General features: G+C 40.0%; 1 protein-coding gene across 6 annotated transcripts in view; it reads right to left on the reverse strand.

Annotated features, from left to right (window-relative positions):
- tnrc6a.S (trinucleotide repeat containing 6A S homeolog) overlaps positions 1 to 15,163 on the reverse strand; it is a 59,307-nt gene that overhangs the window by 12,613 nt on the left and 31,531 nt on the right. For 3 of the 6 annotated variants that reach the window (XM_018239270.2, XM_018239269.2, XM_018239273.2), the window contains 8 exons: positions 7,938 to 10,487; positions 6,712 to 6,879; positions 6,037 to 6,215; positions 5,663 to 5,743; positions 5,178 to 5,229; positions 4,542 to 4,678; positions 2,430 to 2,576; positions 1,046 to 1,180 (listed from right to left, as the gene is read on the reverse strand). In XM_018239270.2, coding sequence (XP_018094759.1) covers positions 1,046 to 1,180; positions 2,430 to 2,576; positions 4,542 to 4,678; positions 5,178 to 5,229; positions 5,663 to 5,743; positions 6,037 to 6,215; positions 6,712 to 6,879; positions 7,938 to 10,487 — 3,449 coding nt within the window. The remainder of the gene's footprint in view (positions 1 to 1,045; positions 1,181 to 2,429; positions 2,577 to 4,541; positions 4,679 to 5,177; positions 5,230 to 5,662; positions 5,744 to 6,036; positions 6,216 to 6,711; positions 6,880 to 7,937; positions 10,488 to 15,163) is intronic. The other 3 variants (XM_018239271.2, XM_018239272.2, XM_018239274.2) reach the window with 3 other exon arrangements.

Here is a 15,163-nt window from a genome sequence, read left to right on the forward strand (position 1 = left end):
AATAAAGACTTTTTTCAGTTAATTATTTTACTGTTTTTCCCAAAATCTAAGTTTAAAGTTGAATGTTCGTGTCTCTGGTGTTTCAGTCTGGCAGCTCAGTAATTCAGGTACAGACTCTAAACGGTTACAATTTTACAACATTTAGTTGATCCATTTCTCAGCAGCATCTCTGGAGTATTAGCAACTATTGTATCAATTCTAACAGCTGCCTGTAATGAAACCCAGAGATTCTGCTCAGCAGGGACAAATAAGAAATGTATCAATGAAATGCATCAGTTTACAGGGTCGGCGACCCTCCCAGAGTTACTTTAGAAGGTGAAAAATTACACTTTATACTTCAATATTAGAAAAACGGTAACATGGCAAATAGAAAGTAATTGGAAAATTTCGTTATTTCTGAAAACTAGTTGTTTGAAAATGAACAACCCCTTTAAAAAGACTGTATGGAGGGGAGACTGACAGGCTATGAGTAAGTGGCCATTTTGGCACAAAAAGCATTCGGCTAATGCATGTCCTAATAAAGATTTTTTAATTTAAAATATTATTTGGGCTACTACTTCACTACTAGTGGGTCTCTTCCCATTTCGATTGTTCACTGACTGTTAAAATCAAATTGGTTACTACGAGCAACATCACCAGTGATGGTTTTTCGTCAATGTTTTAAAAAGTATGATAAACAGGCCCTCGGGTGTCGCTGTTCTCCAAAGTTTTAATAAAAGTGGCATTAAAGGCAACGTTAACCTTTCTTGATTTTGATTAGTCACACATCATTGATTTACTATCTTTATAGTGCTGGCATTCTTGCTTTGTTAGCACCACCGTGTCAAGAGAGAGAAGATGGGGACAAAAGGTGGCCATAGACGTACAGATACGAAAAAAATTTTCGTATAATATTCGGTGCGTGTAAGTGGTGACATCATTCATGGCGGACAATGCAGAAGGAGACTCTAAAAAAACTGCCAATACACTAGCTTGCCATGTGTAAGTGATTTTTCATTTTTAACATGCATTAAAAGACAAGTGTAGGTAAAAGGGGGAAACAAACCTGAGGGGGTATAATGGGAGGAGGCACTTGCGCACGAATGTTAGGCTGAGACGAGTTAAGAGATTGTGCTGGAGGCTGCTGCGTGCCCCTGGCTTGTGCTGCATTGCCAACACCAAATAAATTGGGATTGCCATTCTGTAGGAAGAGAAGATCGATACAAATTTAGCATATACAATAAAGGGGTTTCATTTTTTTTTTTTTTAAAAGGTATTTGGTCATGATTTTTATGATGTCGTTTTTATTTCTAAATTACACCGTTTACACTGAAAATAATTCACTCTACAATGTAAAAATTGAATTCATGAACCAGCAAGTTGTTTTTTTTGTAGTTGTAATATTGGTGTGTAGGTGCATCTCAGGTCATTTTGCCTGGTCATGTGATTTCAGAAAGAGCCAGCACTTTAGGATGGAACTGCTTTCTGGCAGGCTGTTGTTTCTCCTACTCAATGTAACTGAATGTGTCTCAGTGGGACCTGGATTTTACTATTGAGTGCTGTTCTTAAGGTGGCCATACACGGGCCGATAAAAGCTGCCAACAGACCGAGTCGGCAGCTTATTGGCCCGTGTATGGGGCCCCCGACGGGCTTCCCCGATCGAGATCTGGCCGAAAGTCGGCCAGATCTCGATCGGATGGGACTAAAAATCCCGTCGGATCGTGGCCGCATCTGTTCATTGATGCGGTCCCGCGATCCGACCGCCCGTTTGTGTTCGCTAGGATCCGATTGTTGGGCCCTAGGGCCCACGATCGGATCAGCCCGATATTGCCCACCTCAAGGTGGGCATATCGGAGGGAGATCCGCTCGTTTGGCGACATCGCCAAACGAGCGGATCTCTCCATGTATGGCCACCTTTACATCTACCAGGCAGCTGTTATCTTGTGTTAGGGAGCTGCTATCTGGTTACCTTCCCATTGTTCTGTTGTTAGGCTGCTGGGGGGAAGGGAGAGGGGTGATATCACTCCAACTTGCAGTACAGCAGTATAGAGTAAAGTTTATCAGCACACAAGTCACATGACTGGGGGCAGCTGGGAAACTGACAATATGTCTAGACCCATGTCAGATTTCAAAATTAAATATTTAAAAAAAATCTGTTTGCTCTTTTGAGAAACAGATTTCAGTGGATAATTCTGATGGAGCAGCACTATTAACTGATTAACAACGTTTTGAAAAAAGAAATCTTTCCATGACATTATCCCTTTAAATTAGAACAAGCCACACACACAGAACTATACGATACTACTCCTCACAATAATTCTCAATTCTTAGTGCACACTCAAGCCCTCAGTTGTCCGAGTAAATTTTGGATTGGTTTATGGAACACACAAAATTCTTGACTGCTTCTTACAGTTGCTATGACTTGACTGACCAATCACTAACAGACTCACCTGTCTGACAGAATTGACGTTTGGCATTCCCAGCCCTGGGAAAGAGCCGTGAGACTGAGTAGCTAGTGCACTATTCAAAGTGGGAAGCTTTGTGTTCTGATTGGAAACAAACTGCATGTTTTGCAGCTCTTCTGCTACAATGCCATCCTGATGAAGGTCATATAAATGAAGCATAGTTGCCCAGAACAGTAGAGTGGGAAGGGTGAATGAGATGAAGGCAGGATCCCAGGGTAGAAGCACAAAGTTGTTCAAGAAGATTGCAAGAGAGGAAGAAACAGAACATAGTCAGCAGAATGTGCAAAGCAGAGCTAAAGAAATTCCACCACCAAAACAGTATCAGCTATGTCTGCTGCAATCACATCTAATGACCCTTGGTATCCCCCCCAACAGGAAACATATTAATCAACGGATATATATTTTTTTATTTAAAATTAAATCAGCACAATCAAATTTATGCAAAACGTAGTAAATTGTAACAAAAATACTGGATTTGTCGCTTTCAGGTTTTTAGGGACCCTGTCCCTTCTCCCTGCTGCAGAAGCATGCAGCAATATGCCCCATGTAAATAAAATGTAAACCTGTAAAATAAGTGCTATTCTAAGCAACACATTTTTTTTTTTAAAAAAAAGATGAAATAAAGAGAACTGTTCTGACATTGCTCTCTTTAGGAAAGACTTCACAAACAAGATTTCATGTGTTTCCTAAGGACAGCAGCATCGGGACGTCTTTCTTTCATCTGCCACATTCCCTTTCACCAAATCACAGCTGGAAAACTGACCTGCAGATGGCGGTGTTGTAAATGTAATTGCAAAAGAGTTCAAAATAGCCTTAGAATATCAAACAGCAAAAAATGAACTCAGAGCACAGCTATAAAAAATGCTACTAGGTTTAATTATGGTGTATAATCAAAACAAAAACATGGGGAGTGCAAAGCTCCAGAAAAGATTAAAGCAAGCCAGACACTGCCTTCCATAGCTGTCCTCCTTCCAGTAGAGAGAATGCTTCCACTTTTCACTTGGATATTAAAGGGTCATTATAGGCCCCCTATTCAACATTTAAGTGCAATGAACAGGACTTGTGGTGAATTCATGTTTTGCTTTAATTTTTTTTAAATAAGGAAAAAAATCTATTTTCAGTCTGACCACAGCAAAATCGGAGTGTTAGGGCAATGGCACACTGGATTAATAATCAGCAATAAATCTTTCTGTGGGCAACTAATCTCCTGTAAAAGCTTTCCCACGGCACTAATGTGAAGCGCTGGTGGTAAAACCCATGTGCAGCTTCAGTCTTCCAAAATTGCTTGATGTTTCCTCTTGAGGCAACTTCAAGGGATACTGTCATGGGAAAAAAAATTTTTTTTCCAAAATGAATCAGTTAATAGTGCTGCTCCAGCAGAATTCTGCACTGAAATCCATTTCTCAAAAGAGCAAACAGATTTTTTTATATTCAATTTTGAAATCTGACATGGGGCTAGACATATTGTCAATTTCCCAGATGCCCCTGGTCATGTGACTTGTGCTCTGATAAACTTCAATCACTCTTTACTGCAAGTTGGAGTGATATCACCCCCCTACCTTTTCCCCCCCAGCAGCCAAACAAAAGAACAATGGGAAGGTAACCAGATAGCAGCTCCCTAACACAAGATAACAGCTGCCTGGTAGATCTAAGAACAACACTCAATAGTAAAATCCAGGTCCCACAGACACATTCAGTTACATTGAGATGGAAAAACAGCAGCCTGCCACAAAACATTTCTCTCCTAAAGTGCAGGCACAAGTCACATGACCAGGGGCAGCTGGGAAATTGACAAAATGTCTAGCCCCATGTCAGATTTCAAGATCAAATATAAAAAAATCTGTTTGCTCTTTTGAGAAATGGATTTCAGTGAAGAATTCTGCTGGAGCAGCACTATTAACTGGTTCATTTTGAAAAAAAAAATTTTCCCATGACAGTATCCCTTTCAAGTGATTTTGGGAGGCCAAATCGACATCAGTTTTTAACACCAGAGATTCACATGATTGCCAGTGGGTAAGCATCGCAATCCATCGCAGAAGCAGAGCTTTATCGCTTGCATTATCTTTTGTCAAAAGTATTTCATTTTTTTTAACTTGCCTTATCAAAGTAAGCATTGAAATCCATGGAAGACTCTTTAGGGTGCCGAGGACCTGGAACTTTCCCAATCGCACGATTGTATTCCCCTATGCCAAGGCCAGATTTGTCCACTTCGATCCTTTTGTCTGGCAAAATCCCTGTACAGAACAAATATACACAAAAGTATGACAAATTTTCTCAGCATCATTCTCATAATTTACTGAACATTCTTAAACTTCAAATTAAAACAGGGTTATATTTAATACATAGTCTTATTTTGAAAGAGAAGGAAAGGTCAAATGACTGCCACCCCCTGGCTCTAGTGATTAGACTATAATAATTATTATTATTATTATTATTATAACTGTGGGGTATTTTGTAGATATTAAACTGATGTGAAATAGTCAGAGCCACCTTCACTGCACCCTCAGTCATTACAAAATCAGTGATTCAAGAGGACAGGACTAAAAACTCATCCAATGACAAAAGAAGGGGTCAAAATGGAGCACAAAAAATGTGTTTGTGTAATGGTTCTCACTTTGTTAAATGTAAGTTATTGGGAACAGCAAACCAGTGTTTCTCTCCCCCACCCCAATTGTATTTTGAGGAATAATTGGAAATCAAAAGCCTTTGGTGGCCTTCAGTGACATAGCATACCTCCAGACATTTCCATCTTATTGCTCTGCAATGAGTCCTCTGGTGACTCTCTCTGCAAAATAAATGGACAATTATACCACCAACAACAAAATAACTCTGCATACAAACTAATTTAAATGTATGTTTTCTTTTTTTAATTAGACATTAAACACACCTTGCTTGCACCTAAATGTAACCTACCTTTATGGTTTTCTAGTCTGGTCAACTATGTTATAATGTGAATTAAGCCCTAGACCTCACTAGAACACTAATGTTAGGTGAAAGTATATGCAGTATAATTTGACAGCTCGGGTGTTAAATGTGAACATTTTGTTTAATACACTCTAATGCATTGGTTTTCATAGTTTTTTTCAGTTTAAGACACCTGTTAAGATACCTATTTGCTCAGAGTGTCCCATAGCTGATACTGTTTATATAAAAAAAAAAAAAAATACACAATATGAAGATTTTCTTCTGTAAAAACACATTTGGAACTTCACACTCACTGAAAATCCCAGATTGCTGAATTGTTTTACAAATGGATTCATAAAGTTCTCCTCTTGCTTATTTCCATTCTTTATGGGTCCCTGAAGGATAACCAACAAAAAACAAAATCCTTCAATAATCAATAATAACACAGCCTGGAAGAGCTTACATCTGCATAAATTAGTCAAGTCAACTGGACTTGTGTTTTTCTTGAAGACATTTCACCAGTCATCCAACTGGCTTTCTCAATTCAGAAAATTATTTTGAATTGAGAAAGCCAGTTGGATAACTGGTGAAACCTCAAGGAAAAACACAGCAAATCATTGATTTGACGCATTTCTACAGATATACCATGACCTGGATAAATGACAATCTTCACAAACAAATGTCTTACCTTTGTAGGCATTTTCTTCATATAAGGTGGCCAGTTAACTGATTGGTTGGTCTGTGATGAACCGCTGGTCCACATTCCAATTTCGACATCCTCCTCTTCCTCACCCCAATAACCATGTCGGCTCCCGGACCCTGATGTATCATCTCCACACCAGCGACTATCTTGCATAGATTTGGGACCTTTGTAGGAAACAAGAAACCATCATTAAAAAAACTGCACAAAGGTAATTTTGCAGATGCTTAACATTTAAAGCAATCGCACAACAGTAAAATATATACGGGTGGGGCAGCCTTGTTGCAAAAGGTAGATCTTGAATCCAGAAAAAAATCTAGATACAAAAAGAAAGCCTATCTAAAATACAAAGAATCACTTAAATTGGCATTCAGTGCAAAAACAAAAAACAACTATGTGACCAATTTTATGCTTCAGTATTTTTTTTTATAATTAAAAAAAAAAAAAAAAAGTACCACTATACTGTCCTTATTTTCAACTAGAATTTAACTTTTCTGCTTTATATTTATCCCATCTTTGTCTGTAATTTCTTCATAAAAGCTAGGGAGAGTAAAACATTTCCACTAGATGAATCCACAAGATTCCCTCTAAATGACATGAACATGTCTGGGAAAATCTACTTTAGGTTAAAAGGTAAATGAAACAAATCTTGGTCACCCATACCAGGTTTTCCAGGAGCTTGTTGGCCAATGGGAGTGTGGTTCCAACCCGATGTCACACCTTCAGTGCTGTGATCACCCCAACCGCTGGCAGATTTCACAGGTTTACCCCATGCTGAAGTACCATTATCCACAACAGGAGCTGTAGGTTCTGACCACGACTCGCCCCAGCCTGATGCATTGAACAAAGAAGAAGACAACGTTCAAATTTTAGGAAAAGTGCCCAGTCATTTACTCATGCCTCTGTATAGACCACCTAATAGCTATAGGGGAAAAGGTCGAACCAGCCATAGAATTGTGCTATACAAACTATAGAGACAGAAGAATGGCCAGTAGCAGCTCTCCTTTTTGGCCAAAGTGAAAAGCAGACTTTGTTGCCAGGTTCAAATAAGTCCCATAATAGGTGACCCAAATGTTTAGGAGCAAGATTAAATTTAGAAACTCAAGCATGTTTTGTATTTATAAAAATCAAGAAACAACTGTTAAAGGGGACCCGTCACCCAAAAAAATTATTCAAAATCCTATTTTATCACATTAGTCAAGCAAAATGAACTTTAATTACGCTATATCAATTTTTTGAATATTGCTTCCTTCAGTCTGGGATTTCAAAATTATAACAAACAGGCAGAAGCCATTTTGTGGTCACTGTTATTAAGACAAGCCTTGCATCATCTCAGAATCTTGTTTGTGCACCAGAATGGGGGACCTGATGTCCATCCCCATGTCCTGGCTACACAATTAAATGGTAAAAAGAATGGGGGGAATATATGGAGAGCAGTAACATCTAAGAAGTGCTGAATGGAAAGTGAAAGTGCCATGGACAGAGGAGGGGCAGACAATATTTGATTGACAGCTGAGATTTTTAAATGAGCTTACAACAGCTATGAATGCTTTAATAAAAAATAGAAATTGGATTTCATGTTTAATTTGAAAAGGACTTTTATTATACAGATTTTTGTGTCTGGGTGACAGGTCCACTTTAAGGCTCCACTGAAACTGGCATGAAACAAGTTTTTTTTTCAGTGCCAAAAGTATCATAGGACTCAAATTTAAATTCTTCTTTAATACTGTATATGGTGTTTTAACATACACAGGGACAGATTATATATCTATATCTATCTATCTATCTATCTATAGACATAGGGCTGTCAATATTCATAGGGCAAATTGTACATAATTGCTATCAACAAATTATATACAGGTATTAAAATATATATATATCTATCTTACCAGAGCTGTTGCTGCTGCTTTCTTTATTTGGCATAGCACTTGAAGTTGTGGGCAGTCCATTAAGCTGGCCCGGGTGTTCCTCAACACTCATGCTGCTATTGGATGTATTTTTATCCCACATGTTCACATTCTTGTATTTATATTGGTTGGGATCACCCCAGGCTGCAGTTCCATCGTCTATTTCCATTTTGCGCCGTACGGACTCAGGAGATGGCTCTTGCCAGCCAGTTGGTTCAACTTCCTTTGTTGGAGTTGACCTTGATCCACCAGACAAGCCAGAAGACTTACTGATGGAGGTCTGTGCCCCCCATGACCCACTTTCCTGCTTTTTATTCCATTCCTCAGAGCTTGCTTGCAGATTTTCACTCTCCATGTTGTTTGGGCCACATCTGGAAATGTCCCCATTTCCCTGGTTGGGCTTTGCTGGCTCTCCCCACCCTTGAGCTGTGCTTGATTTGGAAGGTTCAGCCCAGCTTGATGCATTATTTTGATTTCCCCTTCCCCAGGAGTTGGATCGACTAGGCTCACCCCAACCAGATACAGATCTCTCACTGTCGCTGCTAGAACTTGACTTTGTTGTTCCCCAGTGATTACTCTTTGAATTCTCTCCCCAGCTGTCCCCATTGCGGGACCCCCACCCCTGTTTGACCTTTTGTGCATCATTCCAATTGGATTTGTCCTCTTTACCATTTCCCCAAGATTGATTGCTCTTGACCATTCTAGTAGTAGCAGCAAATTGATCTTCCCATTCCCCTTGGCTAACTTCACCTTTGGCATCACCCCACCCTGTAGCAGACTTTGGATCTCCCCACCCAGATACTGATGAGGTATCATTGCTGTTAGGGTTGGGCTTATCCACCCATTCCCCTGAGTTACAAGTCTTTGATACAGAGCATCCCCAAGTTTCTGTTCCATGTTCAGTCTTTCTCTTGCTCAGAGAAGCAGCAGCTTCAGCTTCCCAGGTGGTGTTCTGTTTAATTGGAGTCTGTCCCCAGCCAGTGTTGCACAAGACCCGTGGATCTACTTCACCTTTATTTACAATATTTTGGAGTAATGTTTGCTGGTCTGTTGTCCCTCTTTCCACAAGCCTGCATCCGGTCCCATGATCACTTTGACTTCCAGTGCCGTCTACACTACCTTCGCTTTCCCCCGTACCTGTACTTTTGGCCCATACATTTGCCTCAATGCCTTTGGATCCTGCTGAAATTTGTCCTGCATTCTCTTCCTCAGCAGACTTCCAGGTATTTGATGTTTTCCTACAATGTTCTGTGTTTCCCCCCTCATTGGAATGCTGATTGTTAGGCAGTTTGTTCCAATCGCCATTTGAAATATTAGTGCCAGTGTTTTGTGCTGCTTTTCCCCATCCTCGTTGACTTCCATCAGAAGTTCCTGTGTTTCCACTTCCCCAATGCATATTTTGGGAGTTTACAGTCCCCGACTCCCACATTCCTCCTTTATTACCATTTATTTTATAGCTTGGGCCATTGGGTCCATTTTGGCCCGGCTGCATTATAGTCACATTCACAGTGTCGCCATTAGCTTGCCCTTTAGGGACTGAAATCTTATCGCCAGAATAAGAGGAGCCGGAGGTACCCCATGTAGTACCGTATGATCCGCTGTTTTTTTCCTCGCCATTACTTAGGTGAGGATTGGAAGTGCCATTTGTAACTGAAGGGGTGTGAAGTGGAGAATGATTCATATTGCTCACACTCCAAGCCCCATGCCCTGTAGAATTAGGGAGTTCATTTGCCTGCATTAAGCCAGCAGAGTTTGGTAAACTAGAGGTCATAAAGTTAGTAGTGTTATTTGGTCCAGTCATTTCAGTGTTAAGGTTTTGAGGTCGCCCACTAAAAGAAGCCTTCCGTGTACCATTGAGTTCAGAATCTCCATTCTCCTGGAGATTCCCCCAGGAGCCAGGGGCCGAGATGCCCATTTTAGGGTTAATACTCCTATTGTTAGACACCTGACCTAAAGTACTGCTTGGAACATTTGTGCCAGAATTATTTGACCCTTTAAGGGCATGTCCATTGCTATCGAAAATGGGCCAGGCACCATGGTTGCCATTCATATTCAAAGTGCTTGGATTTAGAACTCCATTTGCTGAAGTATTCGCGGTGCCCCAAGCATTAATCCTGTTGTGCCTACTATCGGTTTTGCTATCGGGGCCATCTTGACATGTGCTTATTACAGTTCCATGGGTCACTGCCCATGGCCCATTAATACTTCCATTGCCTGCATTATTGCTGTTGTTGCCAACCAAAAGTTTGCTCTGAGAACTATGTCCAATGCCATTTCTCATAGTATCCATTTCCTCTGCTGTATCCCCAAATGGCACTAGGTGGCTCTTCTCTGCCCTAGAGCTTGGGGAAGAGTCCATATCCATACATTCTGAAGTCAACACTGAGCTAGTGCCTGTGATCAATGGCCACGCTTCTTTTTCAGTGCCGTCTACAATGACTTTTTCCCAGGTAGTGCTAGAATCACCATTGGAAGAGACTGGTCCCCAGTGGGAATTTTCATAGTGAGAGCCGAGGCTACTGTGATTGAGCTCTATGGGAGAAGGGTTAAAAACAAAACGTGTTAGTTCTAAATATTGTTAGAGCTTTAATATTTCAGTAGTTTTAAGCAGGCAATGTTTACATTTCAAAATGAAAAAGGCTGCCCCTCAAGAGACGATCTTTGGACACAAGGGACAAGGACACCAGAAAAAAAGCAGTTTGTTTAGAGCTTTCATCAAGCATAAACTATATACAGGGCTGCATGTGACAAAAGTTAATTGTACATGTTAATTGTACATATTAATTACCTAAACCATTAATTGGTCTTGCTACAGATAATAGATAAGTACTACTACAATTTATATAAACAAGCTGTTGTGTAGCCATGGGGGCAGCCATTCAAGCACAGGATACAAAGTAGATAACAGATAAGTACTACTATAGTTTATATAAACAAGCTGCTGTGTAGCCATGGGGGCAGCCATTCAAGCACAGGATACACAGTAGATAACAGATAAGTACTACTATAGTTTATACAAACAAGCTGCTGTGTAGCCATGGGGGCAGCCATTCAAGCACAGGATACACAGTAGATAACAGATAAGTACTACTATAGTTTATACAAACAAGCTGCTGTGTAGCCATGGGGGCAGCCATTCAAGCACAGGATACACAGTAGATAACAGATAAGTACTACTATAGTTTATACAAACAAGCTGCTGTGTAGCCATGGGGGCAGCCATTCAAGCACAGGATACACAGTAGATAACAGATAAGTACTACTATAGTTTATATAAAAAAGCTGCTGTGTAGCCATGGGGGCAGCCATTCAAGCACAGGATACACAGTAGATAACAGATAAGTACTACTATAGTTTATACAAACAAGCTGCTGTGTAGCCATGGGGGCAGCCATTCAAGCACAGGATACACAGTAGATAGATAAGTTTTGAAGAATCCCATTGTATACTACAGAGCTAATCTTTTATCTACTGTGTATCCTGTGCTTGAATGGCTGCCCCCATGGCTACACAGCAGCTTGTTTGTATAAACTATAGTAGTACTTATCTGTTATCTACTGTGTATCCTGTGCTTGAATGGCTGCCCCCATGGCTACACAGCAGCTTGTTTATATGAACTATAGTAGTGTTTCTGAAGCAAACACACCAGTTGTACAAAGGCAGGGCAACAGTACATTATATTTTAATTACTTTAAAAACGCTTTCATTTTTGGTGTTACTGTTCTTTTAATCTTGCATTAACACAGACCGTTTCAAAACCACATTTCCTTCCTATATATGCTCAGTAAATCTGAGAAGGCAAACAAATACAACCTGAATACTTGTAAAGCAAGCGTGCTTATTTAAAAACCCCTCAAGAGCTCCTAGCAACAAGTCTTCTAAATGTAATCCCGCTGGCTATTCATGGGATTTAACAGAGTACGAATTCCAGCCGCACCAAATCATGGAGTAAAAATAAGTTATTATAGTAAACAGCAGCCGCTGGGCAGGGCTCAGGGATGGAGTGCTGGCAACAGTCTAAACTAAAAACATGAACCAAGTTGTGTCTGTAGGTTTCCCTCCCATTTAGACTGTAAGCCCTACGGGGTAGGGTCCTCCATCCTTTTGTCTCCTTGATACTGAGCACTTAATCTGTATTGTAATTATATTTATATGAATTGTATAGGGATGCACCGAATCCAGGGTTCGGGATTCAACCTTTTTCAGCAGGATTCGGCCGAATCCTTCTGCCCGGCCGAGCCAATTCCTAATTTGCATATGCAAATTAGGGGAGGGGAGGGAAATTGCATGATTTGTTGTCACAAAACAAAGAGGTAAAAAATGTTTTCCCCTTCCCATCCCTAGTTTGCATATACAAATTAGGATTCAGTCTAATTTTTGGCAAATGATTCAGGGGTTCGGCCGAATCCAAAATAGTGGATTCGGTGCATCCCTAGAATTGTATTTCTAATAATGCACTTGTTATTTATTATTGCAGTGACCCGTTGTTTGTTACTACAATTTTTTTGTTCTGCTGTACAGTGCTTTACCCTCAAGGAGAGCTGTACAAATAAAAATATACATACATACAACTTGAGTTCTGACAAGGGAAAAACACTTTCAAAGCCAATAAAAATAAATACAGGTAAGAGATTGGTTATCTGGAAAGTTTGAGGCCTGCCATTTTCTGGATAGAAGGTCTTCCTGTAATGTGGAGCAGGAAGCTTTAAGACAACTGATAGATGGGCTGATTGTCAGATTGCAAATCGGCTGCTTCACTGGCCTCTGCCCCTCCTGTGTGTAGGCCTAGGTGCAAACAAAGTCACGCATTTCTGCATTGGAATGTACTTTGTGCGTCAGCTCCCAGGGCAATGCAGTGGCTCTCAGTGCAGACATAGGAGAGAGCAGAGGCCAGAGGATTCTCTGGAGGCCGAGAATCAAGTTTGTCTGGCAGTAGCCTTAAGGTGGCCATAGATGCACAGATAATATCGTATTAAACTAATTTCCGTACGATATTCGGTGCGTGTCTGGTGAGAAAAGAGCTGAAGACTTGGATATCGGTCGGCTCCTCTTTCGGGCTGGATGGAAAATTTTGATCGGGTGCCTTTGAAGGCTCCAAAACATCGGCCATTGTTAGTGCTGAATGGTCAAATACAGGTAGAATTCTATTGTTTCTATCTGTATATCGGATGATTCAGCTCTACAAGTGTGTATTGAAACTAACCATTTTTCTTGGAAACATCTTTTCCAAGAAAGATTGTAATTGTTACGTCTATGGCCTCCTTTAGGCACATTCAAGAACATTCAAGCTCAGGAGTGTTGTGTCTGGCTCAATAAACGTAGAAAGGTCTGTACATAGTATCTTTGGCCTGTGCACTAGTCACAATGTGCTTTGTATTCATGATAAATTGCTTTCCTTTCACGTGGTGTTTGTATGAAAGTTACACAATACACAAATGAATTGGAAAGGCCGACAATAAGAGCTAGTGCAGACTAAAGCCACACGTTTTACCCCCAAAGTGCTGTACTTTAATAAACATTAAACAACATTTTAATGAATGTGTAATGGAACGAGGCTTAATTACATTTTATGTCAAAACTGTTGTTGGGAGGAGACAAAGGCTTTTAAAATGAATTGTGTAAATAGGTTTAAAATCATGTCCCTCTGTTGCCTGTAACAGTCAGTATTTGTATCGCCTTTCTATTTTACAGCTGAATATGTTGAATTATTCACATAATCTTTCATCATAAAAATTCTTAGCAAACCAGCCTATTCCAATTGCCAGAGAATTATCCATTGACTTAAGAAAAAACTGAATGTTTAAGTGAAGTTTTATTTAATATGTACTTTCAGTTGCCCCACTCTGAATTAGAAGAGAAGGAATAATCATTGGGGGCAGGGAGTCTGGGTGCTAGGCTAGGTGCGCGCTAAAATGGCCCGTTTTTCTAATATAGAAGTGTCATTTTTCACCTTCTGAAGCAGCTCTGGGGCGGGTCGCCGACCCTGTAAACTGATCTAAATTGATACATTAATGGTCCCCATAGAAGCAAAGATTTTTCTTGCCGAAAGACCGATTTTAGCGAATTTTTTACGATTTTTCGGCCGACTTCTGTCAGAATATTGATTGGCCAGGTTAAAAAATCTTTATCGGCCCTAGTGCAATCTATCTATGTTTGCAGGGCCAAGCAGGCAGCTACCCTTTGTTTTCCTGGCAATATCGCCTAAAATGGTCTTTTTAGTTGATAGACAATTTGTACGATCGTACGATCGTTTCGAGATAATCGTGGTCTCACGATGACTATCAGAGATTTTAAAAATCTTTACATCTATGGCCAGCTTTAGTTGACACATTTCTTATCTTTGTCCCTGCTGAGCAGAATCTCTGGGTTTCATTACAGGCAGCTGTTAGAATTGATACAATAGTTGCTAATACTCCACAGATGCTGCTGAGAAATGTAACAACTAAATGTTGTAAATTGTAACAGTTTAGAGTCTGCACCTGAATTACTGAGCTGCCAAACTCCAACACCAGAGACAGTCAAGGACATTCAACTTTAAACTTAAATTTTGGAAAAACAGTAAAAAATAAATAATGGAAAGTAATTGAAGAAAGTCTTTATTTCTGGGGAACAATCTAAAAACAGCTGAATTGAAAAAAAATAGTGTTTGGAAGGTGAACAACCCCTTTAAACAACTAATCTCTACACATCTGGCAAAAGTACTTTGAAGTAGATCAGGGGTGTCCAAACTTTTGTCTTCCCAGGGCCACATTGGAAAAACAAAAACAGTCTGGGGCCACACATGAAATACACAAAAACATTTGATTTGTAAAAGTAAAGAAAATACACAAAAAAGAACTACAATACCAATTAGATAACCAGATGGAGCTATAGACTGCATGTTAAATAGTTCCCCCTCCTCCTATATCGTTTGCAACATGACATTTCCTCGGGAACCGAGCGTTTCAAGCTGGGCCGCATTCATATCCATCCTGGACCGCATGCAATATTATAACAGCAATATTATGTAATAAGGAGAAAATGTTGCTTATTTTACCCATTTTCAAGCTATTATGTATATTATGTTTTTCATTTTGCCATCACAGGCTGGGAATTAAGCAGCAGTTGCAGTTCCTGAACGTTGCATTTCTTCCATGAAAGGATAAGTAAACCTTTAAAATAAGTGAATGTAAAATTGACAAGGGTGCTATTCTAAGCGCTTTTGCAAT

Source organism: Xenopus laevis, chromosome 9_10S (assembly GCF_017654675.1).
Source record: "Xenopus laevis strain J_2021 chromosome 9_10S, Xenopus_laevis_v10.1, whole genome shotgun sequence".
In the NCBI taxonomy this organism is placed as follows: Eukaryota; Metazoa; Chordata; class Amphibia; order Anura; family Pipidae; genus Xenopus; species Xenopus laevis.